General features: G+C 42.2%; 3 protein-coding genes across 4 annotated transcripts in view; 1 reads left to right on the top strand and 2 right to left on the bottom strand.

Moving 5' to 3' along the window:
- The window catches only part of rnf144aa (ring finger protein 144aa), a 32,993-nt gene extending 23,550 nt beyond the window's left edge, over nucleotides 1–9,443 (bottom strand). The window contains exons 1-2 of one of the 2 annotated variants that reach the window (XM_085768453.1): nucleotides 9,321–9,443; nucleotides 8,774–9,019 (exon numbers count right to left, since the gene is read on the bottom strand). The gene's annotated coding sequence lies outside the window, so the exon portion shown is untranslated. Of the gene's footprint in view, nucleotides 1–8,773; nucleotides 9,258–9,320 lie in introns of those variants that run through there. The other variant, XM_085768452.1, reaches the window with a different exon arrangement.
- A 2,098-nt stretch (nucleotides 9,444–11,541) lies between these two features.
- rsad2 (radical S-adenosyl methionine domain containing 2) lies at nucleotides 11,542–13,917 on the bottom strand. Its single transcript, XM_085767508.1, has 6 exons — nucleotides 13,581–13,917; nucleotides 13,332–13,493; nucleotides 13,006–13,235; nucleotides 12,770–12,919; nucleotides 11,950–11,982; nucleotides 11,542–11,712 (listed from the first exon to the last, which is right to left on the bottom strand). The coding sequence occupies exons 1-6, from the start codon at nucleotides 13,888–13,890 to the stop codon at nucleotides 11,548–11,550; spliced, it is 1,050 nt and encodes a 349-aa protein (XP_085623634.1). The 5' UTR covers nucleotides 13,891–13,917; the 3' UTR covers nucleotides 11,542–11,547.
- Nucleotides 13,918–14,836: 919 nt separating this feature from the next.
- cmpk2 (cytidine monophosphate (UMP-CMP) kinase 2, mitochondrial) lies at nucleotides 14,837–18,565 on the top strand. Its single transcript, XM_085767567.1, has 5 exons — nucleotides 14,837–15,468; nucleotides 15,754–15,868; nucleotides 16,264–16,465; nucleotides 16,691–16,924; nucleotides 18,200–18,565. The coding sequence occupies exons 1-5, from the start codon at nucleotides 14,863–14,865 to the stop codon at nucleotides 18,318–18,320; spliced, it is 1,278 nt and encodes a 425-aa protein (XP_085623693.1). The 5' UTR covers nucleotides 14,837–14,862; the 3' UTR covers nucleotides 18,321–18,565.
- Nucleotides 18,566–24,263: the final 5,698 nt, after the last annotated feature.

Here is a 24,263-nt window from a genome sequence, read left to right as displayed (position 1 = left end):
GGACAGAGCTTCAAACTAGAGGCTGAAGCAAGAGGCAGCTCTTTGCTCTTATTGTTCAAGGCAACGACAGGACAAGACTGTACTGAACAAGTGACAACATACAGTTCTACAACAGAGAAAACAAAGAACATGAAAACTAGATCAGGCATCTAGAAGAATGTCCTTATTTGAGACAGCGGCAAAAGACTTCGCATCTTAGCCAATTCCACAAGTGCTTAAAACAAGGCTGTGAGCAGCGACAACAGGCTCACTCTCCCACATTAGTGTCTCAGAGGCTAAGTGAAGACGACAGCCATGCCACACTGAGCCTATTTCTATTGACAGATGCAGAGAGCCCGAGCAAAAGGTCGACTTTGCTGGCAATCTGTTGTCTCTCTCTGCTGTACACCTTCATCTTTATACACCTTCATCTTTACATGCATGTAACCTATTTAAAGTGAGTCACATTATCATCTCGACTGTGGAGCCTGAATCCTACCTGTATTTATGCAGTAGGCGCAAATTCTTCTGAATGCACTTGACACTGACTAAGACTGAGTAATGTGCCAGCGCCTCCTCGACACAGCTCGTCTGGCCATGACTATGTCCCCACTCAACTTCTCTCTCATTTGTGTCATTATGGAGTTACTTTTTCACTTGTGTTTGTCCATCCAAACTTCTCTTTGTACAGAATCCAACAAAAAATAAATTGGCATAACCAAGTGCTTCAAACTCACTCAGTTTTGTTGCTTAATGTGGCTGGCTTCATTTTAATTTTATTTATGATTTTGTTGCCAGGTTGGTGTTGTTGTTTTTTTTACCTTTCAATTTATCTTTGAAGTGAGCCTCATTAGAATTCCTTCTGATTTCCCATCCAAAACAAAATGCTAGAAAAATGCTGCAGTGGTACTTGGATCTGATTAATGGCAGCTGAGTAGATTTAGTAAATGTACAGTATTATTCTCCTACAGGAAAAAAAAATCTCCATGTGCAAGGTCACACCCACTGAGGCCACTAACAAATAAGAGCTGCATTCACAAGCAGTCGAAGAGTGACGTAACTGGTAAACACACTTCTTCATTCAGTCCATTTCAAGAGTTTTTAAGACAACTGAGTTCTGTCATGGAGAGAAAAGCTGCACAGACAGCAGCTGTTAAATGGATTCATTCTTTTGATTAATGCAACTGTCCATGATATAAAGTGGAGACATTATTATTTAAACATCAAAAAGTTGGTGACTTTTAGCACTGACTGTAGCACTGTACAGACATTCATGCCATAGATGCTGGGAGTGGAACATATATAATTCCTTTTCGTTTATATCCCACAAGGAGGTTTAACAGGCAGTGTGTGACTGGCATATATTTGCATATCTGTTATTTTAATCTGCCAGACACTGTCAGATCCCTTCAGACGACACAAGCAGGCACGCGTACACATTTATAGCCCAGGGGACAAAACTGTTGTAATGCACGTTGAGACGAAAGGAACTGTGCAAGTCACAGCAAGGCAGTCTGCTTACACATAACAAAATAGTTTGTGTCATTCCACGTGACTAAAAGGTGACTGCACAGTACAACAACCGAGACATTTAACTGGAGTCACGTTTTACCCTCTGATTGCAATTAGTTTTCGTGAGAACACTACAGAGCTGGTACTAAACTAACAAGTGTGACTGCTGCACACTGAGGACTGCTGTCACCCATCTGGACAATAGAGTTTTCATGGTCACAGAAGGAGAGAGCCACTACAACAGAGAGGCACTCAGAGCCTAATCTGTGGGTTACGGTGGCACTCTCACCAGCAGTGGGCTGAAACAATCCACAAGCAATTTCAGTAATCACTGACTTAGGGCGATGCAGACCAAAACAAAAAGGGTACACACTCGAGTATTTTGTGTGTCATCCTCGTATCTCGTGCACCCACTTCTGCCTCCGTGCTTCTTGCACTTTCTACATTGCAAAGATACTTCAATATATCATCCCATTCCTCACAATCCACACAAGGGTTGCTTCACTACACAACACCACACCACTCCAGCACATTCTATCTCTCACTCTCTGTTCTGCCCTCCAGCCTTTACCTTCCTTGCTGTTGATGAGCTGCCGCCGTCGTACTGTAAAGAAAACACAGTCGAGTCCCTTAGCAGGGGAATGGGAAGGAAGAAGCCAGAAAACGACCTCAGGAAATGCGCTGACGTCCTGTTGTTGGGTTTGTTCCAGATACACAAAGGATATAAAACCAACTTAAAATGATGAGGAGAGGAAACACTCCAAAGGCATTTGTCTCCACGTTACTTTACATATCAAAAGAGTGATAAAAAAGACATTACAACACTCTAGTGACAGGTTTAAAGAGAGTGCTACAAGCTGCAGCTGCATTTACTTTTTATCTTTTTCACTCATGACATTATGGTGCAAAGGTGTTGTAAGCTCAAACAATTTACAGCCCATGTTTAGACATGCTTTAATACACGTCAATACATTCATTTTAATGTGAACAAATGCAAATCCTCCCTTGGGTTTAAGTTTTACGAGTCAAATCTAGAGTGAAGATAGAGCTGCCAAAAGTGAGCCATTCACCGACAGGGTTGGAACATAATGAATTATCTTCATGGGAAATCGCACAGTAATACATAACGGAGGAAATCAGAATTACTGACAAAACTATTATCTTCAGATAACCTAATAGCTGGACACTCATTATCCTTCCTGCTGCTCTGACATAGTAGGCAATGATAATGTTTTCTGTTAAAGTTGTGCTCAAAACCACCTGTGGCTATTACTACATTATAATGTATGCATGCATGTACCATCACAGGAAAACAAACAGATAACCAGCCTATAATCTTAAACTACATTTTGGATAACAATTCTACTCTGCATTTCCTTCTGTCAAAGCTTCTCAGAGTAGGCTACTTACTAGTGACCGAAACAGCCATTTTGGCACCGGATTTAGCCACAGGAACACAGTTGCTAACTGCCACATTGTTTATTGTTTGGTCTCTTGACACCTTAATAGAGCTGCAACTTACAACTTGTACAAACAGAACATTCAAGAACAAGAACAGCAGTCATTTTTGGCATTTTCTAGTTAGGAGAGATGAAGATCATTACCTCTTCTATTGCGCACTACAATGTGTCTCCAAATTAACCATGATTGAAAGAGAGAGCCTATTTGAAATGTCCACTATTGCTTCATGGCCACTGTTAGCATGTTGTAACAAGAGGTACGCCCTCTGAGCTGCTCTACTTTTTCAGGGCAACCTGTACTCCACAGTAACTAGGGCCAGAGTTAGCAGGTTAGCATGCTAAGTTTAAGTAGAAGAAAAGAAGTGACAGGAATAGGGATGTCACGATTACTTGTTTTCACAATTAATCGTGGTATTAAACGCCACAATTAATTAATCGTAAAGATTCATAAATACCGTTACTTTAAAAAATAAAAAAAAGATGTTGGAACCATATTGCCAGATGTGCACTAAACTAAAGGTAAATGCACAGATACTGGTCCATTTAACGTAACATTGAATTGGTAGGAATTTAGATGTTAGCGTGTAATTTTTAATTAAAAAAGCAAAGCAAAACAAAACAAAAAAAAATAAAATAAACATAAACATTTGGTATAGATGACAATTTATGACCTGAATATTTCAAACACTTCCCCTGGGGATTAAGAATTGGTCCTATATTCCTATATTAATAGATACTGGTGTAAACAATGAGTAATGTAATTGTATTTTGACTATATTTGATCATTTTACACATTCCTAGTGTTGTGAAATTAATTAATGCATTATAATCGTGATTATTATATTATAATATTATCGGTTATCATGATTATTTCTCTGACAATAATCGTACCAAGAAAATGTATAATCGTGACATCCCTAGACAGGAATAGAATCAAACAAGAGGGTTGTTTTCCACCACTGGAGACAGCTCTTGGCTAACAAATGTGCATTTAGATAACAGAAAACCACTGGAAAATAAAAGAAATAAGCCAGCTTTTAGCTTAGCTTTAAAATTTTAACATTATGAAACTATATTTTTGATTCTATTGTTGGCAGCCTGATGGTGAACTCGCATCATTTGTTGAAGACTGTTGAGTTACAGCTACAAATGTTAAAGGGATAGTTCAACATTTTGGCAAATTGGCCCATTGCCATAATCGCTATAGTCATAGCAGTAGGTTCGTTACCATTAATTGTTGGTGTAAGCTATTTTTAGAACGGAGGAGCGGAGCGGCAGGCTGCTCAGGGCTGTGCTATGGAGGCTAAAGGAATTTCTTGGTTTCCCTCATCAAACTCATCAAATACAAAATCACAAAACTCCAAAACGCTTTCGTGGACAAGTTGTGACCTGCACAATCACCACGCTATGAGATAATAATGGAACGTTACAAAACTGAGCCGTTTTCGAGGTAAATACAGAGTCTGCTTGCTGAAAAACTGTCCCTGAACGCAACGCGCATCAGCGGTTTTGCATGAATTTACCTCTAAAACAGCTCCGTCTCGTAACGTTCCGTTATCATCTCATAGCGTTGTGATTGTGCAGCTCACAACTTGTCCACGACAGCCTTTTGGAGTTGTTGGGTTGTGTATTTGATGAGTTTGATGAGGAAAACCAAGAAATTCCCTTAGCCTCCATAGCGTAGCCCTGAGCAGCCTGTTGCTCCGCTCCACTGTTCTAAAAATAGCTTACACCGACAATTAAAGGTAATGAACCTACTGCTATGACTATAGCGATTATGGCAATGGGCCAATTTGCCAAAATGTTGAACTATCCCTTTAACTGTTGATGATGCTAACGTTGGCTAAGTAGCATTAGCAAAACTCACAAATAGCTCCTTCAAGGATTATATGATGACATCTTTTCTGTGTTTGAATGTATTTTTGATAGAACTATGCAGCTCCAGGTTCACGGAGCAAGAAAAAAAAAGTTTTCAATGTTTAGATGGAAATTGTGAAAGTAGTAGTCAAGACACAAATGCTAGCAAGAAGTTTAGCTGAGCAAAGTCCAAAGAGTGTCAGCATGCTAAAATGTCACACAACCAAATCTCTCTTGACCACAGATACTTTACACTTCACTGTGCTGTTCATCTGTGCCTTCCCCCATGACATTAGCTCATGCTTTATGCCACGCCAGGTTGCACCAGCTTCTGGCTCACCACTGGCAGCCTCAGTTCCCGGCCTACCTCCTGACTCATCTGCTTCAACTTCGGTTAGTGATTTGCAACATTTCCGAGGAAGACTCCCTGCAGAGCACAGGCCTGAACATGTTATATTCTCCTGTTTTTTCTGTGTAGGTGGGGAGCATCCGTGATAGAGACAGACATAGTAAGAGCAAAGGGTTGGCTTATTCCCAGTGGAGCTGAAGTGTGAGTTGTACCCCTTTAATGAACATGAAACGTGATTTCTTGCTGGACTACAGTCTACTGAGGCTAACGTGGGTGGAAGAACTAATGTCTCCTCCTACAAAATATTTCTCCAAATTTGTAACTTCAGAAGGAAGCCCATGCAGCGTGAATACGTGGGACGGATACCAGAACCTGAACTTTACAAGTGTTTCAGTAGGCTGAACTTTCTTGGTCCTGTAAAACTCCATTACACAGCTATTGCGTTGGAAATATCTCCACATACTGATGTTACGTCATCTAAATTTGGGCCATTTTCTACAGGAGGCAGTAAAATCTACCACCTAACAAAAAAAAATGGATCTAGAATTGCAGTGAAAGCTTTTCTTGGACACATCTTGGCTGTGTCTCTCATTAGGCAGTCAGTATATACTATGTATGGATGGTGCTGAAGAAATCACTGCTGTCAGTCAGACACATACAGGCTCTTTGTTTGAAAGTCTGAGGAAGATGAGCAACTCTGCCACTTCATTATTGCCTAAAATGATCTGTGCTTATTGCTTGTTTGTCTGGGGTTCACTCAACCCCAATGGACGGCATGCTGCAATGAAACGCTAAATCTTGGAAAGTGTCAGCCGGTCAGCAGAATCTTTTGTGCCTTTATTACATAACAGTGTCTCCCTTTACGAGCCCTACCTGTCTGAGAGAATAGAGCCTGAGAGACCAGTTCAAAATACCAAGCTGCCGTCGGGAAGAGGCACGGCACACAGGAGCATCGCATTATGCTCTCATAACAATCCCTATCTCAACCTAACGCAGCTCTAACTGGCTGGATACAAGCCATAACACAAAGAGCTAAAGCGCTCCCTGAGCAATGAACATCATTTTCAGGAGCTATTTAGAACTCAAGTGATTGCGTTGTTGACTATCTAGTGTGTACACTGCCCTCCCTCCAACCCCCACACTCAAACAAACACAGACACACAGACACACACATAGACACACTGTAGACCTGGAAACCTGGAAACCAGCACCACCCTGAACACACACTCACAACACCCTGCTGAAATGGCATTTAAGCTGTTGCATAATCCTTGGCAACCTGACTGCAGACATGCAGACTACAACCCCCTGAAATCAGATTACACTAAAATGACTTCTTCTCCGAATATGCAAATGTTACACAAATAAAGGAGCGACTCAAAAGAAAAGCACACTGTGGTAATTTACAGTTATGCCTGAGACAGTGTCTTTCGAAGTCCCTGTTACCTAACTATGGCACTTTAATATTCTGTGTCGCCTGGCCCTCACAGACCCTCCTCAGCTTAGTGAAACCGCTCAAACAAGACTTCACAGGTAATGAGGAACTGACAGTAATTGAGGTTTAATTACTGGTTAAGTGTACTTAAACTGAATGAGTGTCGCATTTCGAGCTCATCTCTGTCTCAGGCTGACTAATCTCCTTAACATTAGGTGCCGATTTGTGATGTAGGCCTGACCAGACTTCTACCTGTTGCACAGACAGATGCTGCCTTCAGGATCTGGACATTTGCCTCACACTTATTCAGGTCTGACTGGAAACTATAGCTACTTCTCTCAGACACACTTTTTCGGATTACAGCAGAAAGTATTAAGAGTACATACAGCAGGGAAGTCAGCAATATTGTTGTTAGTGACCTCACTATATTATTTTTGTCCATATAGGGCGCTTAATCCATCATCAAGCCATTCAACTACAACTCTGTCAGGTGCTTTGTTTTTGCAGAACACAGTTTTAAAAAGCCACCTGAAAAACCAACCTCAACCTGTATCTGTCAACACCGTCACAATAACACATTTGTCTTTTTCAAAATGGAGCAGTAAATACTTCTCATTTGTTCACATCCTTACTGTGAGAGGTGACGAGGATGACATCAAGAATCACGACTCCCCCTTGACTATATTAAACGCCATTCACAAGAACACGCCTTTGTATGTACGTACATGTTTCCATGTACGTTCACGTGTATGTATTTTTGACCATGTGTGTAGCCTACTCCCTCCGGACTGGAATGGCACGCCGAGTTCTGGGCATCATAACCTCATTCCTTCTCACCCTTAAGTAAACACATCTCCACTTTCCTCTGGGAACGGGCTCGACTTGCCGCCGGTCACTCTTTGGAATGTGTTGCTGTTTTGTACGGAACATCTTTCTCTTGTTTCCAGCATTTCTGTGACAGAGGGTAGGGGCTTGATGCATTTATTCCCCAATGGGAACAAGTCTCTCTCTGAGTAGAATGGAAAAAGTGCACCATGTGTAATACACAACCGATGTTTCCTACACGTGTGTTCATGTGTGTGTGTACGAGACAGAGAGTAAATGGGTTTCAATGTGTGGCTCCTCCTGTATGATGAGTAGAGGCATGAAATCTGAGAGAGAATCAATACCACACTATGGGCAGGATCTTGAAAGCCATGGTTTGTAACACGGTCGACCTTGTGTATATGTATCCTTGCATCCCCCATATGTTGAATGCATTTCATAAATCTGGCACAGAGACAAACCCAGACCCTTAAACACATCGTGAGGAGGTGAACCAGCTTTCTCCCACATATTGACACTTGACATAGTGTGTGAACAGGATGCTGACAATACCTTGGCCTCATTAGCTGAAAAGGACGGAGAAAAACACACAGCCAGGTACAAACATTTCAGCCTAGTTGAGTGTGAGCGATGGGAACATGGTGTACAGGTGGGCTACAGATAGTCAAAAGGAAATTTCATGCACCACACATACATAGACACACACACACACACACATACCTCAAAGACCTGGCCAGACCAGCGCAGACTGCGGGAATACTCTGTTTTTTTCTACTAGCCTGGTTTCATGGTTACATCTATAATCTGACTGTACCCTGAGGGGGACCTGCTGCTTAAAATGGAAATAGCAGGGCACACAGAGTGACCTTTCAGGGCTCAGTGGAGCCATCCACTCTGAGCGTGTTATCCTTGGAGTTCAGATGCAACACTCTGCAGCTGCTGCTGTACGGGAAATAAATACGATCCGAGGCTGTAGGGAACAATTACATCAACTATGATCAAGTATCAGCAGCACCAAGACCACACACACACACACACACACCTTCCTGATAAGCTACATTGCTGAAAGCAGTGCATTGTCATAAAGTCACTAGCCTACATGTAATGACTCCAAAATAAGACAGGGAGTTAGAGAGTTTGGTAATAAGACTACAGGATGTCAGAGTTGAGATCGCCTACAGTCAGCTGGCTGTGTCTCGGGTGCAACATATCTTGCTGTTGAAGCGAGGGAAATGGCGAAAAATAATGCGACAGCAGTTTCTAATTGAGACTGGCAGCTCATGAGCTCCACCAGCCTCCTTCCACTGTGCTAGGTAGCCTAGAAAAAAAAAAAAACCTTTTAAAAAAGACCCTTACCTGGCTTTCTGAGATAACGCCGTCTTGATGGTGTAACCTCAGGAAGGGCTGGAAAAGATGATCTCCTGAATTGGATTAACGAAGAAGGCGGCCAACCAGTCAGGCGGAGGAGGAGGAGGAGGAGGAGGAGGAGGAAGAGGAGGATATCTCTGAAGGGGTGATGCCCATGTTCATTATGTGTCCCTCCGACGTCGGGGTGGAAACATTTGACCTGCTACTGTCGCCCGCAGCGCCCGAGATCAGGCCCTGGTGAAACACCAACACCGGCAACCATCAGCGAAGACTAAATAAAACACACACACCGCAGGGAAAAAAAATAAGCAGAGCAAGAGGGGAAGCTGAAGCTGCAGCTGACACGCTCCTCTCTGTTTGGCTTGTCAGTAGGACTGTTTGTACGCCGGGGCAGCGGCTCTGCTCTCGGTTACTGAGGAGTAGTAACGTTAGTAGCTACGCAACGTCTCGACAAGCCGTCAGCCTGCTACACAAAAACCCTGCGTGAAGAAGTGGGCTTCCTTGTTTTAAAGGCATCCGGGGGCGGTGTGTTTACCTCTCTGCTGTTCCTGCTGCCGTCGCTCGGGAGGAAATCAGCTGCTTCTCTACTGGAGAGACGCCATTAGTCCGCGCAAGCTCTTCCCGTCTGCTGTCCTGCGCTGCCGCTTAGAGGCGAGATCAGCACCCGGCAGCCTCTCACCGACCACAGCGCCCCCTGCTGGACAGAGGCTGGAACTGCACCCCGTGAGAGGTTGACTCAAACACAATTACGGTATAGCCTACCGTATAATCTCATCTCCCTCTAGTGGTATTAACCAGGTGTTTAAATAATCATGCACAAGTAGTAGGTGAATGAATTCAAAATCATTGGGTATTCTTCCCACAAAAACATTAAGCATAATGTAATTAAAGATTTAAAGTACATAAGGATAAAAATAAAGAACGTTTTAGAATATTCTGCAAGTTGTTCTATGTTATCTAAACTACGTAGCCTACCACTGAGTGTTGCTGTCATGTACAGTAATATACAACAGTAGTAACAAATAGAGACATGTCCTCAACAGGATAGATGACAGCAGAGGCCAGTCTGCTCAGTTTAGCAAGGATTAAAATCCACATGATAGCATATAGCACCTGTTGGTGGTGACTGCATGATGCAAAGGTCATGTACTGCACCAGTTCTCATTCAAGGCAAAAAATTCATCTAATTTATCTTTCATGATGACCTCTGCTCGTCCTACTTAATAGAGAGTCACGTGTCACTCCAGCAGCTGGTGTGTCCAGTGTTTGTTTTTCTATAATAGTGGAATGATGTCAGGAAACAAATGAGTCATTTGAATATAGTTAAATCCTGTAAAATGCCATGATGGAAGAGCTGCAGCAGCAGTTAAGGATGCAGCCACAGAGGAGAGGACCTTCTTCAAACTGACCATATCACACCTGCTCTGTTCAAACTGTTGGCACTGATGCATCTCAAACACAGAGCTGCAGGGTAAGTCAGTCAGCTCAGCAACTGAACTGTGTCACTTCCAAATCTCAAAGAAAACCTTTTTCAATATCGCTACAAGCTATTTGAGGCAAACTTGCATTTCCCCTGTGTGACACTGTTACTTTCGTTTTCCCTTCTGCCTATGAATTGCCGTAAGCACTTACTATCAGTAGCACTTACTATCAACACCTGTCTAACCAGACGGGTGTTGAGAATGACACACAGCACACAATGAACAATAAGTGGCAATTCAGTGGACTCAACCCAGGACAGTAACAATGATTCTCACATAGATATATCCCTATAAATGTTATCTTTAACAAATGGTGCCTTAAGTTTTACACCACAGAATATGTTTAAGAAAATAAAAAAGTAGATAAAATCTTTGCTGTGTTCAACCCCTTTTATCATTTGCAAATTTCTATTTGGTTAGTTACACACTAATACACCATTTAGTTATATGAAATCATTTGTAGTCCACTACAATGAGTGTGGCCACAACAATAGATGCATGGCATTTTATCATTATTATTTTTATTATTATCATTACATAAGACCGTATGGACTTCACCTTCTGACCTGGTTCATCTTGTTCACTCTCTCCCCCTCTCTTTGTGTTATAAACCAAAAGGCAAAACATAATAAGCAGAGAATTTATGAGTGTCATAAATTGAGCCATAATTCAAACTCTTTATTGAACAACAGAAACTCATTAGGTTTCGGATGGCTAATATAATCACCTGAGCCTGGCTTCTTTTTTTCTTTTTTTTTGAAGGTTTAGGAATAACAGACATTTTCATTGTTTCAATTCTTCCTTTCACTGTTTAGAAAACTTACTTTAAATTATGTAAAGCTAAATTCTACCAGGACAAAAGTAAAGTGCATCAGTTTAATTAGCTTGTGGCTGGCAGATGCAGCAAACAGACTATCCGAGAGCTAACATTAGCTAATAATCCTTGTGATAGCTAATTTTATATCTGTGGTGGCCCTCAGCATCACAACACAGCAATGTGTAAAATGCAAAAAAAAAACAGGATAAAACAACTTTTTAAATCTAAAATATCTTTATTACATTTAATTTGGTTGCAAGCCTGCATATTTACAGTGCAGTAATACTATGCTTACCTTCAATAAAAATGGAAGGTGCAAAAAATACATTGAATTCTACTTTTTTCTCAAAATCTTAAGTAGAATGGTGAGTTATAAAAGTAACAGACATAAATAAAGATACACATTCATACTTAACAAATTACCAGTGCAATTATTCAGTTAAAAATATTTGGGTGAAAGAATTTCACCATTCAAGCTTCATGTCTGCTTTGCTCCACACATATTTCCCTCCTCTCTTCAGAAACATCTTTTCATCAAAGCCACTAAAGCAAATGGCATCTTTCACTCCAACATCAAGGATGGACTTGGATGGGTCCTTCCTTCCCTCTCGACAGTCCAGGAAACGCATCTAAAGATGAAGAGAAGAGTAAATCAGTTTGGGAGTCACACATTTAAATACACATCAGATGAGGTACATTACAGTACCCTTGTACTTTATTCAATCCAGTCCTCATTTAATGACTTCTAACTGCCTCAAACCTGAAGGGAAGTGATAAAGCTAACTTTTGGCATACATCATACCACGGTCACACGAGTAGATGTCTCTAGGGAAATTTAAAAACCATAAACAGTATAAATAACTTACATATTCATCCAGGATTAGGTAGGAGTTTCTCATCTGTGAAGACAAACAAAAACTACAAATTAAAATGTTGCTTTTCTAGAGCTTGATTTTTTATTCCTAACAGTGTTACATTGTTTACTGTATGTGCCACTACACTGCTGGTGTTGTGCCACTCCTATCAAAAAAAATGTCCATGCAAATATTTTAAAGTTTCATTACTGATGCTGATCTTGGCAGGAAGCCTAGATCAGACTCGACATTCTCTTTCACTTCCTCAAGAGCTTGGTCTTTTATCAATCTTCTTCCCAAGCTGAATAACAATAACCTGTCTAGTTTGTGCTCAAAATATAAGGTTTGATGGCTTTCTTATTTTAAAATTAAACCTTTAACTGTGGCGGAAAATTATACTTTCTCATCTACATTAACTTTTTACAGTCTTTGCAAATTGATGAACACACTGTGGGGTGTGTATTCATATGTAACCTGAGCCAGAAGTAAATTTGTGACCATTTTTTCAATGCATATTTATATCCTAACATTGTTGAATTGGAAAGATGGGTGGTAGAGTGCAGGACTCCTCAGGTTAGCAGTTTTACATGCTATCATTCTTTCATAGGTGAGAATTGCCAATCATAGTATCTCAGCATGAGAATATTATTAGTGTAAGATTATAAAAGAAACAGAAGATTACTGATAGAAGTGCACTTGGCGCTATGTCCAATAATTTATATCAAAGGGTGTCGTTTAAAAACGTTCAATAAAAAAAAAGATTAGGCTACTTCAAATGAGGTATAAGTTTAACATATCTACAGTCATACTTGTTGACACCTGATTCTCACACCTTCTCATTGGACTCGGGGACAAGGCAGGAGACGTTGCTGTGTCTGTCCAGAAATTCCTGAAACTGCTCGTCACTGATGACGAACCTCTCTGCCTCCCTCAGGGCTTCCTCCCCAGCGTTCTCTCCGTCAATCAACAGACATTGGAATACCTGCACACACAGTGTATGAGTATGAGTATATGCGTAATGATAATGATGATGCACAAAAATGGCATGCACTCTTTTTCTGTCATTACCTTCCAGCGGACTGGGTTGAGTTGGTCGATGTGCTCCGCCATGTCTTCGTCAATGTTGAAGGTGTTGATGACCGAGTTGATTTTGAACGCCACTTTATACTGCTGGCACCAGTTGCATATCTTGTAGAGGTTATCCAGGTGGCTCTTTCTGCCCTGGGTTCTGCCAATCAGCTGGTTGGTACCTTCGTCGAAACTGTCACATGAGATGGCCAAGATGTCCAGATAGTCACCTGAGAGAGAAGAGATGGTACAAAGAGATTATCTTACAAACAATGTGGTTAATAATTAATTTGTCTGAAAACACTGATATGCATTTGGGAACTTACCATATTTCTGGAACCACTTTTCTTTGATCATGCTTCCATTGCTGACTATGCTGACACTGGGGAGCTGCAGGTCGAGTTTACAGTACTGAACTAACTTCCCCAGGAAGTCCCCCTTGTCATGCAAGAAAGGCTCACCTCCTGAGAAGTTGATCTTCTCCATACCTGATAAGCAAACAGATCAATAATCAACAGTGTGCCAGAAGTTTGCCAGAGTATGAAAGAACAGAATATCTAATCTGATAGACCTACCTGCTTCCTTCAGAAGTGTGAGCCCCCTCTTGGCTTCCTCCAGAGGAAGGACGAATGATGTCTTAGCAGTGTGGAAACAAAATCCACATTTATAGTTACACTTGCGTGTAAAATGATAGTTGACACTTGTTGGAGTCGTTGAATTATTTTCGTCCGGGGGTCTTTCAGGTTTGTTTGCTGCTTTGCAGTCTCCTGCTGTCCATCGATGAACTGTTGAAAAGACGTGCTCAAAGATGAGATGCAGGGTGCTGATGCAGAGCTGCAGCAGCAGCTTGGGAGAGGCGACCACAGCAGACAGGACCACGTTCATGCTGACCGGTTCAACGCTTGCTCTGGTTTGCACCGTGGAAGTTGGTGTGGCTTAAATACAGTAGAGAGCTGCAGGGCGCGCCTGCAGTGGTGAAGAGGGGAAGGTGAATCAGCTGAGCGTCTCAGCTGTTTCTGTTTACAAACGTCGGAAACGAAACTAAAGCGTTTGGTGCTGGACTTGCAGAACACTGGCAGCAGTAAATGAATAAAATGTGGCGGGGGCGGGGCCACTATTGGAGGAAGATTGTAATCACAAAACTTAAAAGTACACCTTTAGTTATGTAACTGCAATAACAATCTGGCATGTCAGGGGAAGTGTGAGGGTAAAGGGATATTAATTCCTACTTTCAGCAGTTTTCAGATCCCTGCAAACGAATTTTGATTTTCATTTGTAGCCTATATTACATTATTTATATAGCCTAATGTTTATGTATCATTATTAGGCTACTATTATTATTCTAATTTAATTGAATAATTTTCACTTTTTTTTGGCAGGGCATCTTCAGTTCATCTGTTTCCTTATTATACATTTTACATCACATCTTCCTACTCGTTTTTCGAACTTGTGCATATAATTTGATAGTATAAATTGTATTATTATTTTTAATTTTAGACATCGTGTTCGAGATCAAATTCATTCATTCACTCATTGTAATCTTAGTCTATTTCATTCTGTGTCTTTTGTGTAGGCTATTTTTGTTTTATCTCACACAGTTTATGTTTCGTGGCTCCTGACAGCTATGACACAGCCAAAAATAACTACGATATCTACCTCCCAGTGTCTTTTAAGTTCATCTTTCTGTAAATATGACTTCAGGGAAAACGTTTCTCAGTAAAAGTTTCCAGGGTAAGTTTCGTTTCTCTTGTTTGGCCCCGGTTACTTTCGTTTTCCCCGCAGCTTCGTCACGCTATTACGTAACGCCGCCAACAAGCAGCAGTGGAGAGTGACCAGTAAGTGCAGCTGGTTGTTTACATGGTGTCCAGGATGGCGCGGCGCACGGCGGCTCTCCTTCCGCACTGGTCCTCTCGTGTCTTCTCGGTGGAGCTGGACGGATCCGCTCACTACTTTGCAATACAGGAGAAGCACCGAGGAGAAGAGGTACCGCGGCTTTTCAAATTAAAAGCACAGCAGTATGACCGGTGCTACGCTCTGCTGGTCTGCAGCAGCGACAGAATCAGAAGGGCCAAATTCTACGGGGAGCTGAAGGACAAGTTGCTGAGACACTTGTCCCCAGAGTGTGATTTGTCCCCCATGTCCTCCTTCCTGCCAGACGTCAAAGGTTCTCTGATCAGGGGATATTTCCTCCAAGATCGCTCTCGCAGTTCTACCCCGATTGAGTTACTTCTACAAGATTTAATACAGCGTGACCCGGTGCTTGTGTGCTCATACTTGAAAGGTGAAGATGGTCAACTGTGGACTCAGCGTCTGTGGACACCTGCAGAGAGCCAGGTGATGGAAATGTCAAAGGATTACTATGTGATTCCCTCAGAGGCGCCGGAATACCACCCATCTGTTCTCAACATCATCAACTCCGATGTCTTCTACCGTCTTGAAGAAGCCTCTGAGGTCCTCAAAAAGGTTGTCACACTCATACATAGTCCACTGAGCTGTTATAGTAACATGATGAACAAGCAAGTGTATATGAGTGGAGCTGTATTTACTAAACGTGTCAACTGGCGCCATCATGTGGCAGAGGCAGTGTAAAACCAAAGAGGCCCCCAAGGCCCTATATTCTGCCATTAATCTATTCGTGCCAGGTGGCCCACAGAAGTGTATGTGTCGTGTGTGTTCATGTGCATCACAGTCTTTGACTCCCTACTGCCTCCTCTCACTGCAGCAAACTGATTTTTATCTGTTCTGCAGTGTGGTGACATCATCCCAGAGGCCAAGTCTGTACTGGAGCTGCTGCCCAGCGGAGCGGAGGCCAGAAGTAAACCAGACTTCCCTGTAATTGTCATAGAAGGCCTGGATGCCACAGGTTAATGTCATTACCTCATAAATAAATATGTGATCAGTTTTGATGTATAGACGTCTCGCTAAAGTGATTGCAGGTTGTTGTCTGCTAAAGCCATTATCTGCCAGAGAGCTCTCGCATAATGGGATATCGTGTATCCTGACCTCAGAAAAGTTACATCACTGTGAGGATGGTTTATTTAATAGCTTGCTCATGTAATATGCTTTACCAACCTTGTGGAACCCATATTGGTAGGGTAGGGGTTTCAGGTCAACATTTCAAGACTCACATCAGTCCCATAAAACATTAATAATAGATTTGTTTTGTTCCATATTCAATGCTTTGAAACTATACCCTGTCTTTGTGTTTCTTTTTGTTTGTGAGGTGACTCTTTCTCCCACGTCTTCTTCACACCACAGGTAAGACCACTTTGACAGAGTCTCTGAGGGATGCTCTAGGGGCCGCTCTACTGCGGTCCCCTCCCCAGTGCCTGTCCCCCTGGAGGGCCCGCTTTGATAAGGAGCCACCCCTCATCCGTAGGGCTTTCTACGCTCTGGGGAACTACATCACAGCAGAACAAATAGGCCAGCAGGGCATGAAGACACCTGTCATCGTTGACAGGTAAAGGCAGCTAAGATGTCGTCGGTAGAGGGAAGTTTTGTGACCTTTTTTTCTTCTCTTGAAATAAGTTGAGGAGGATAGAGGGGACAACAGAAGAACCTCCACAGGGATCTACACCTACAACTCAGTATTTAACATTTCCTAGTCCACCAATGAGTCTAGTCACCTGAATAAAGATCCATCCATCATTCCTCCTTCAATCCACCATCCATTATCTGTCCCCAGATTCTGGCACAGCACAGCAGCCTATGCCATCGCCACAGCAGTGAGCGGTCCATTGTCCAACCTCCCAGCTGAAGGTTCGGAGGTGTACCAATGGCCCAGTGACCTGTTCCAGCCAAGCCTGGTGGTCCTACTCACCCTTGACCCTGAGGAGAGAAAAAGGAGGCTGAGGGACAGAGGTCAAGGAAAGACAGAGGAGGAACAAGAGTTGGACCACAACCGGCTTTTCAGACTCAGGTAAGATAGTTGGACTGTATGTATGTAGGATTGTATGTATGATAGCCAACCAACAAGTTAACAGTCTTTCACATGTGGTTCTAACTGTCTAAAACACAATATAACATGTACACACAAACATCAAAACAAAGTGTAGCAACACATACTGAGGTTAAAAATTAAGAAGACATTTTTCTTTTCCTCTTGAACAATTTATTGCTTCAAATGAAAATCATATTCTGGCCTTTGACTAATCCATTAATAGTCTCATTCCATTTGTACTAATACTGTCATTAGTTTTCCTAATGCAAGAGAAAAAAATCTGTCAGTTCAGTTTGAATTGTATTCAATGCAAATATTTTTAGTTTGTTGAGCATACAAGCTGAGTTATCCGTTGTGTTTCACTAGTAGCAAGTAAAACTTTTCCACCTGTTTTAGGAAAAAGCTTGACTGGAAATGATTAAAAAAAAAAAAAAAAAAAAAGCAAAAACAAACTAAAAGCCAAAATTACTGTAATTAATGTACCATAGTTTTGTTAATGTAGTTTCAGTAATGGCAACACTACTCACCGTGCTACATAAAAACACTGCAGACATGCATATCTGTGTGACTTGTGTTTCACAGTCTGTGATGAAAAAAAAGTTTTCTCTGTGTGAAAACATGAAACCACAGATGGGGTACAGACTGTACTGCACATTTCACTGAGTCAGGTCAGCTCAGTCTTAGTCTGATCCATCAAACACTTAACAATCAATTACTGTCTCATGGGGGAAGCAGCTGATGAGAAAGAACAGGTGATTAGTTGCTGAGCTGTTGTGCTCCATTAAGCTGGCCAAAACTCGAAGGCACTGCCGGCCCAGTTAGTCACTACACAGACAGGTCGATGGCTACTTTCATTCATCCTCTATCCCGATATAATGGCCTTTCCACATGGGACAGCCAGATGTTGGGCCAGCAGAAATTAGAAAAAGGAGGGAGTTGACTGTCTGCGGCTGAGACAGTGAGAGATTCTGCAGACTTGGTCAATCACTATCACACAGAGTATTGTTCATTTGTCTTAGATAATAGCTGCACTCGGAGCCATCTGTGTTGTTTCTCATACTATATTTCTCAGTTGTGGTGCTTTTTCATCACTGTTCCCACTTTTCACCAAGACTGTGATCTGGCATAAATACTCTAACCTATCCTAAAAACTGATTATACAGTGTAGTGTAAAGTGCCATTCACTCTGATTATATGTTTTTGTGTATTCCCATTTGTTGACCAGTGTGTTTGTGTGTGTATGTGTGTCTGCAGAGTGGAGGAGGCTTACAGGAGGATCAGTGGGCCAGCTTGCGTCACTGTGGATGCTAGTCCTTCTGCAGACCAAGTGCTTCAACAAGTGCTGCTTTTAATTAGGGGCAAATGCCACTTGTAAACAGTTCTCCATCTCCCCTGCTGTCGGCCAGAGCATCAAGTGGATGCAGTACCGCCTTCCACCACTGGGTGCCAGTAAGGTGTTGTGAATGTAGAAGTGGGAGCAATGGTTGCCAGATTGGAGTGTGGAGAGGAGATGCTATTCAGAATAAGTAAAGGTTGAATGGCCAGGGGCCAGAACTCCATGCTACAATCAGAAATACATATTCATGGAGAAACACACACACACACACACATGGATGCACACACAAATATACACAAACTCACACTCAAACAAAAGTATTGTGAAGAAGAAGTGTGCATTTTAACTGCCGTTGTGACCTCTCAGAAATCACACAGAGTAGCCGCACTTATTAACAGCCACTTGTACTTGGACTGACACTGAGGAAATATGAATACGAGCATCCACTCACACTGTTTTCATTTTGTTAGTTCGCAGACAGGAAAAATATAAAGTTACAGAGTAAATCCACAAAATAAAACCATTAAAAGAAACTATATATTTATAGGGTTTGTGTTCAGATGTAACATTTTAATTTAATTTTTTAAAAATCTGTTCAGGATTAAAGGAAATAAATAACACTAAACAGGTGAATGTGGTCTTTCTTACTCAAGTTCTTTCCAACATAAGTTGGTTATTTACACTTTATGAACCAGAATGTCTGTGCTTTACCTTTCATATGTAAGTGGCTGTAAACTTTATGTTTTCCATGATAACCAATAACCATAACCACTGTAGTCTGTGTGACTCACAGTGGAGTTGTGTGGAGTACATGAGCACATAATGGTGTTTATACTTGATGTTCTCATGGGCACACCTAAATGTACACATGCATACCTACTTATGTAAACACACACATACACACATAAGCACGCACATTTACTATGAGCATATACTGTAACTCATTTATATAGGGAGGAAGTGTATATTTGGCCTATGTGATGGGAAGATTAATTGGGGGTTTTAGTAATTATGAGCTTGGCAAAGCTGCGGGCTGGAGAAGACAGAGTGACCCATCTCTTTTACTGTGATGCATCAGCAGAGCGCCAACCACTGCAGACCCTATTCATATGGCAATTAATGGAGCGCTGTATATCAATGTCATTCCAATGCTCCCCCACATAAGCGCATGGATTACTCCTACTACCAATTACAGCAATTCAATGTTTTTACTGAGTGGAGAGGTGCTGTGGATGCAAATCTTACCATCACATGTAATCACATAAACTAGAATAAGGTGTCATTATGTTTATGGAGTATGGATTCCTCAATGAGGTAAGTATCTGAGGACACTTTACTGGATTCATAAGTCCTCAGCTGCACAGTGACACTCTGGATGTACTGTATGACACAAAATGAATTAAGTGCAGCCCTGTGAGGAATTTTGATTGCTATTAACACAGTAGCCTCTGTCTCAAGAGAGTCCAAAATTTATGAAGTAGGAGTGCAAAGCAATTAGGCATCGGGCCATACATCATACCTGAATGCAAAGTTGTGTGTGCCTGCGGTGTCAGCCATATTTCCGTGTCAGATGTTGTTGTGCTTTGTTATTCTTGGCAACAAAAAGTGAGTGGTGATTTCATGCTATTACTGCCCCTCAACATGGCTGTAATATGACATTAATGGCCCATAATCACAGTACATTACACATGCGTTGAAATAATTCTCTTTGCATTTGTTAATGGTGTTTTTCCTTTTTCAGACATTAGGGATTTTTTTTCGGTTGTTCTTGTCAGATGGCCAGAATACACTCAGAGGTCTTAACAATAACAACAACTCACACATTCACACACTGAATGTCTCTGTTTCAAAGCTGAACTGCGGTTTGAGGAAAAAAAAAGTTAATAACTAATGCAATCTGCTTCCAATCTGTGACCTCACTACTGAAGTTTCAAGATAAAAGTCCGAGCCACATTTAGGGAAAAACTAAGATCTGCCTTAGAAGTGCAGGAGGGGCCTCAGCTGAACACACACACATGTCCATACACAAAAATATACTGTACACATACGAGCACGCACACGCGCACATATACACATGCACCTCACCCTGTATGGGGCCACTTTGCACTACACTCCTCAACTTCAATATTTCATCTGCACAACAGAGAAGGAGCAGCAGAGAGGAGGAAAGCCCTCCATGAAATAATTAAAGATCCAGCAGGGATGCAGCAGCACAGCAGCCGCCGTCCCATCCTAAGTAATAGATCAAATGAAAGCTGTCCCTCAGATCATTAATAATGAGTGTGGTATGGAGACTGAGGGGGTAGGGGGTGGGAGGGGAGCGGGAGGGCATGAGGCTGGTACAGGTTGGGGGAGGGAGAGAGGGCATTGTGGAGTTGCAAGGTGTTTTTATGTACGTATGTGCGCGTGTGCATGCGTTAGTGTAGCTGGGTGGGTGGAGGGGTCTGAACAGTAGTCTGGGTCCCCCTGGCAAAGACCCCGGTGGACCTCACTTGGCAGCCACATGAAGCAGCATGGCAAGAGGAGTCATGCATATGATTTGGCACCAAGTGTCTGCCAAACTCTAAAGACCCAACAGCAATGTCTATATACATCCCTTGTCAAATAAACAGCATTTTTACACACCGTGAATGGGCAGGTTAGCAGGAGCTAATAATGCTCCTTTCAATCAGTGGGGCCTCGGAGCAGGGGCTGGATACGATGGTGGATTTTGGGTGAAGCCGAGCAGACAGGCAGGGATGGGCTGTCTGCAAATTGGGGGAGGGGGGATAAAAGAGACGAAAGGAGGAAGGGGGGGCGAGAGTGAGGGGAGATGCTGTGGATGTTGTCATCTGTGGGCTCAAGTCCCTCCAGATTCCTCCAGCTGGCAGGTACAGTGCATTTCCCAAATACTCTCTCTCTCTCTCTCTCTCTCAAACACACACACATGCACACACAACCAAACATGGTGTGTAGCCAGTTTGGTGTGTTAAAGACATCACATGAGATTGGATTAGAAAAATCAGATTAAAACAGACAGTCGGTAAATTCCAAACTACAACAGGGGTATTTAAAATCAAAGATTAAAATAGCCTGCTTCGTTAACCTAAATAATCAAATCATATCACTGAGTCTGTGTTATCCCCTCGATTATATTCAGTATTATAAATTCTTAGCCTTCTGTCACCTAGATTTTGGCAGCCCAGTCTCCTGTAACACACACACACACTGTACACTTCCATAGTTGCACATATAAGCACACACGACACACATACACACCACTACCTTTTCGCCTCTGAACACAGCAGGTGGTGGCAGACACCCCAGCGCCATTCTCTGTGAATGACGGGTGGTAGGATGTAAAAACATGAAGGGTGTAGGAGTTGAACTGATCAGTGGTGAAATGTTTCTCAAACACATATAGCAAAGCTCAAAATGAGGTGGAAAAGGCAAAAGCGAGGCATAGACGGAAAGGATTACTTTGTCGTCATGTTTGGAGAAAAAAAAAATAAAGTTTTGAAAATATCCCATCAAAAAGCAGATGTATAATTCAGAAGCTTTTCATCATCATGCTCACTCTTTGTCATGGTTTCTGAATACTTATTTGCGGGGGAAAAGACAGCATCTCTGTCGGTAAGTGTGGGTATTAGGCACAGCAGGCTGTCTATTCAGAATGCCATTATATATTCGGGTTGTGCTTATTTTCTGATGTTTTCAGGGGATAGGTGCTGTATATCTGTGATGATTGCATGAAACCTCACCAGTTTTTGCCTGGCGGCTGTTGGGGAGGCTTCACCAGGAACGGTTAAATATTTAAACACTGCTGTGAGATCTCATTAAAAACAACACATCAGCCCCCATAAGGCCCCTACAGCACTCCCTCACACACTCCCGAAAAACCCAGTTAGAACTCGGTGGAGTGTGACAAAACAGTTATTGTCTGTTTACTGTGGAGAACTTGTGATAAATCATCATATCCTGTCAAATAAGGCAGCTGGCAGTAGTGTTGACAAGTGGTAAGTCGTCGTATCAGGGAGGAAAATGATTGAGATTCAGTTGTGTTTTGACAGCTGCAGACAAGCAGAAATATGCCAAAAACAAAATAACATGACAACTAGACTAGACCAATATTTCCATAACACACACATGAAAAACAAGACAGAGAACAAACTTTGGCTCTCTGGAGTCTTCTTGCCTTCTCACAAAAATCCGGGCAATTAATTCCAACGCTATTGTTTGGGGCTTCCCTATTTTTAGCCGGGCTGCCCTCTCAAATAAATTGATTTCCTGTGGCGAACTTGGAATGTTCCTTGTGTGCCCCCCCACCCCCCACCCAAACATACAAATACCGTCCTTCTTCCCCTGGAGGAATAAATCAAAGGCAACGCTGCCAAGTTCTACGCAGCTGTGTGTGTGCATCTCTTTTTATACTTGAAAATGGTTTATTTTTGTTTCAGTTCCATTAATGCTTAGGCATGTCTCCTACTTCATCAGGCATCAGCAGACAGCCGAGAAGCTGCTTGACAGGCAAGTGGCTGACTGACTCTCAAAATACCTAAACTGACTGCTTCTCTCTCTCTCTCTCTCTCTCTCTCTCTCTCTCTCTCTCTGTGTCTCTCTCTCTCTATCGCTGGTCTTTCTCTTTGATTTGATCTCTCATGAGACGCTGAGGTCTGGTTTTTCGTGGTCCCTACCACAGAAATAATGGCTGGGTCAAAACAGACTAAGCTCTCAGATCGCAAGAAGATATTTAAACACCCTGCACTACACATAAATAAAAGTAGAGCAACTTGATCCTGGATTCTTGTAATGGTGTCAGGGGAGCCACTGGTCTTTGATGAACACTACCAAAGACAGATGCATGGCTGCTGGGGGAAGCTGCACTTGCAGGGAAAGAAGAAATTACAATGCACAGCCTGACAAAGAAAGTGAGAATAATACAGAGGAATATAAATCATTAAGCAGAGCAAATGTTTGCTCAACTTCACTGGGACAACTCTGTAAAAGTGCACCACATACGAGCATATATCAAATTACTTTTTAATTATAGCGCTGTTAATTCAGTGTACCAAACGCTTGCTCAAGTTGAGTGCGTATTGTAAATTCATGAGTGCATTTTCTGAAACCAGATGACCGGGGATTTGGCGAGGCTTGCGTTTCAATTTCTGTTCTCCACCGCCGTCGTCACAGGACTCATGTGAGGAGTGAATGATTGCAAATAAGACCTTTGGGGTGTGAAAACAGATAGTGATAGAGTGGGAGAGAAAGGGGGAGAAAGACAGATAGCCGGAGACACAAATGAGAGAAACATACCGCTAGATCCTTGTTCCTTATCCTGACTAAGCCACTGGAATCCCTCTACACCCATTTAGCTTGCTCACTCTATGGCTCTCCTGTGTGAGAGCTGAGGCATTTGACTACTTAACAGTCTTCTCACTGCACCTTGGAAAATATTGAGTTTATAGCCACTCATCTCCATAATCAACACCATATACCCAGCAGCCTACAGGAGGGACTGCAGGCTCAGAGGGGAAAAGGATTCACACTGGCTTTACGTCCCAGCTCTTCCCACAAGTCACTGCTGCTACCTTTTAAACAGAGTTTTGTGAGCAGTCCTCAGGGGCTGATATAAGAGTAGAAATGTTTTCCAGTCTTACTCACTTTGAAGCACTTCCAATGCTGGCCATCGCAGATAAGAAAACTTTAATAATCAAGCCCGTGGTCAATCATGTGTAGAATACGATATGGAGAATAGGCACTATTGAACCCTGATCCTTTTAAGTGTTTCGTGTTTCTTACATCTTAATTTGCAGTCACGAAAAACATAGGAGATGAAGTCAGCTCTTTGAGTTTCCACACAGGTAAGCCACACCATAATGAAGTAAACTAAAACTGTACCAGTGACACAAAAAAAGGAAAAAGGAGAAGAAAAAAGAAAAAACATCTTGCCTTCCAAACACCCTCTACAGAGCCAAGTGATGATGTAGCTGGCTAGAGCCTGGC

Source organism: Trachurus japonicus, chromosome 22 (genome assembly GCF_045865225.1).
Source record: "Trachurus japonicus isolate A0001 chromosome 22, Traja_1.0".
In the NCBI taxonomy this organism is placed as follows: domain Eukaryota; kingdom Metazoa; phylum Chordata; class Actinopteri; order Carangiformes; family Carangidae; genus Trachurus; species Trachurus japonicus.
The sequence above is the reverse complement of the archived record's forward strand: the minus strand, read 5'-3'. Positions and strand labels throughout refer to the sequence as shown.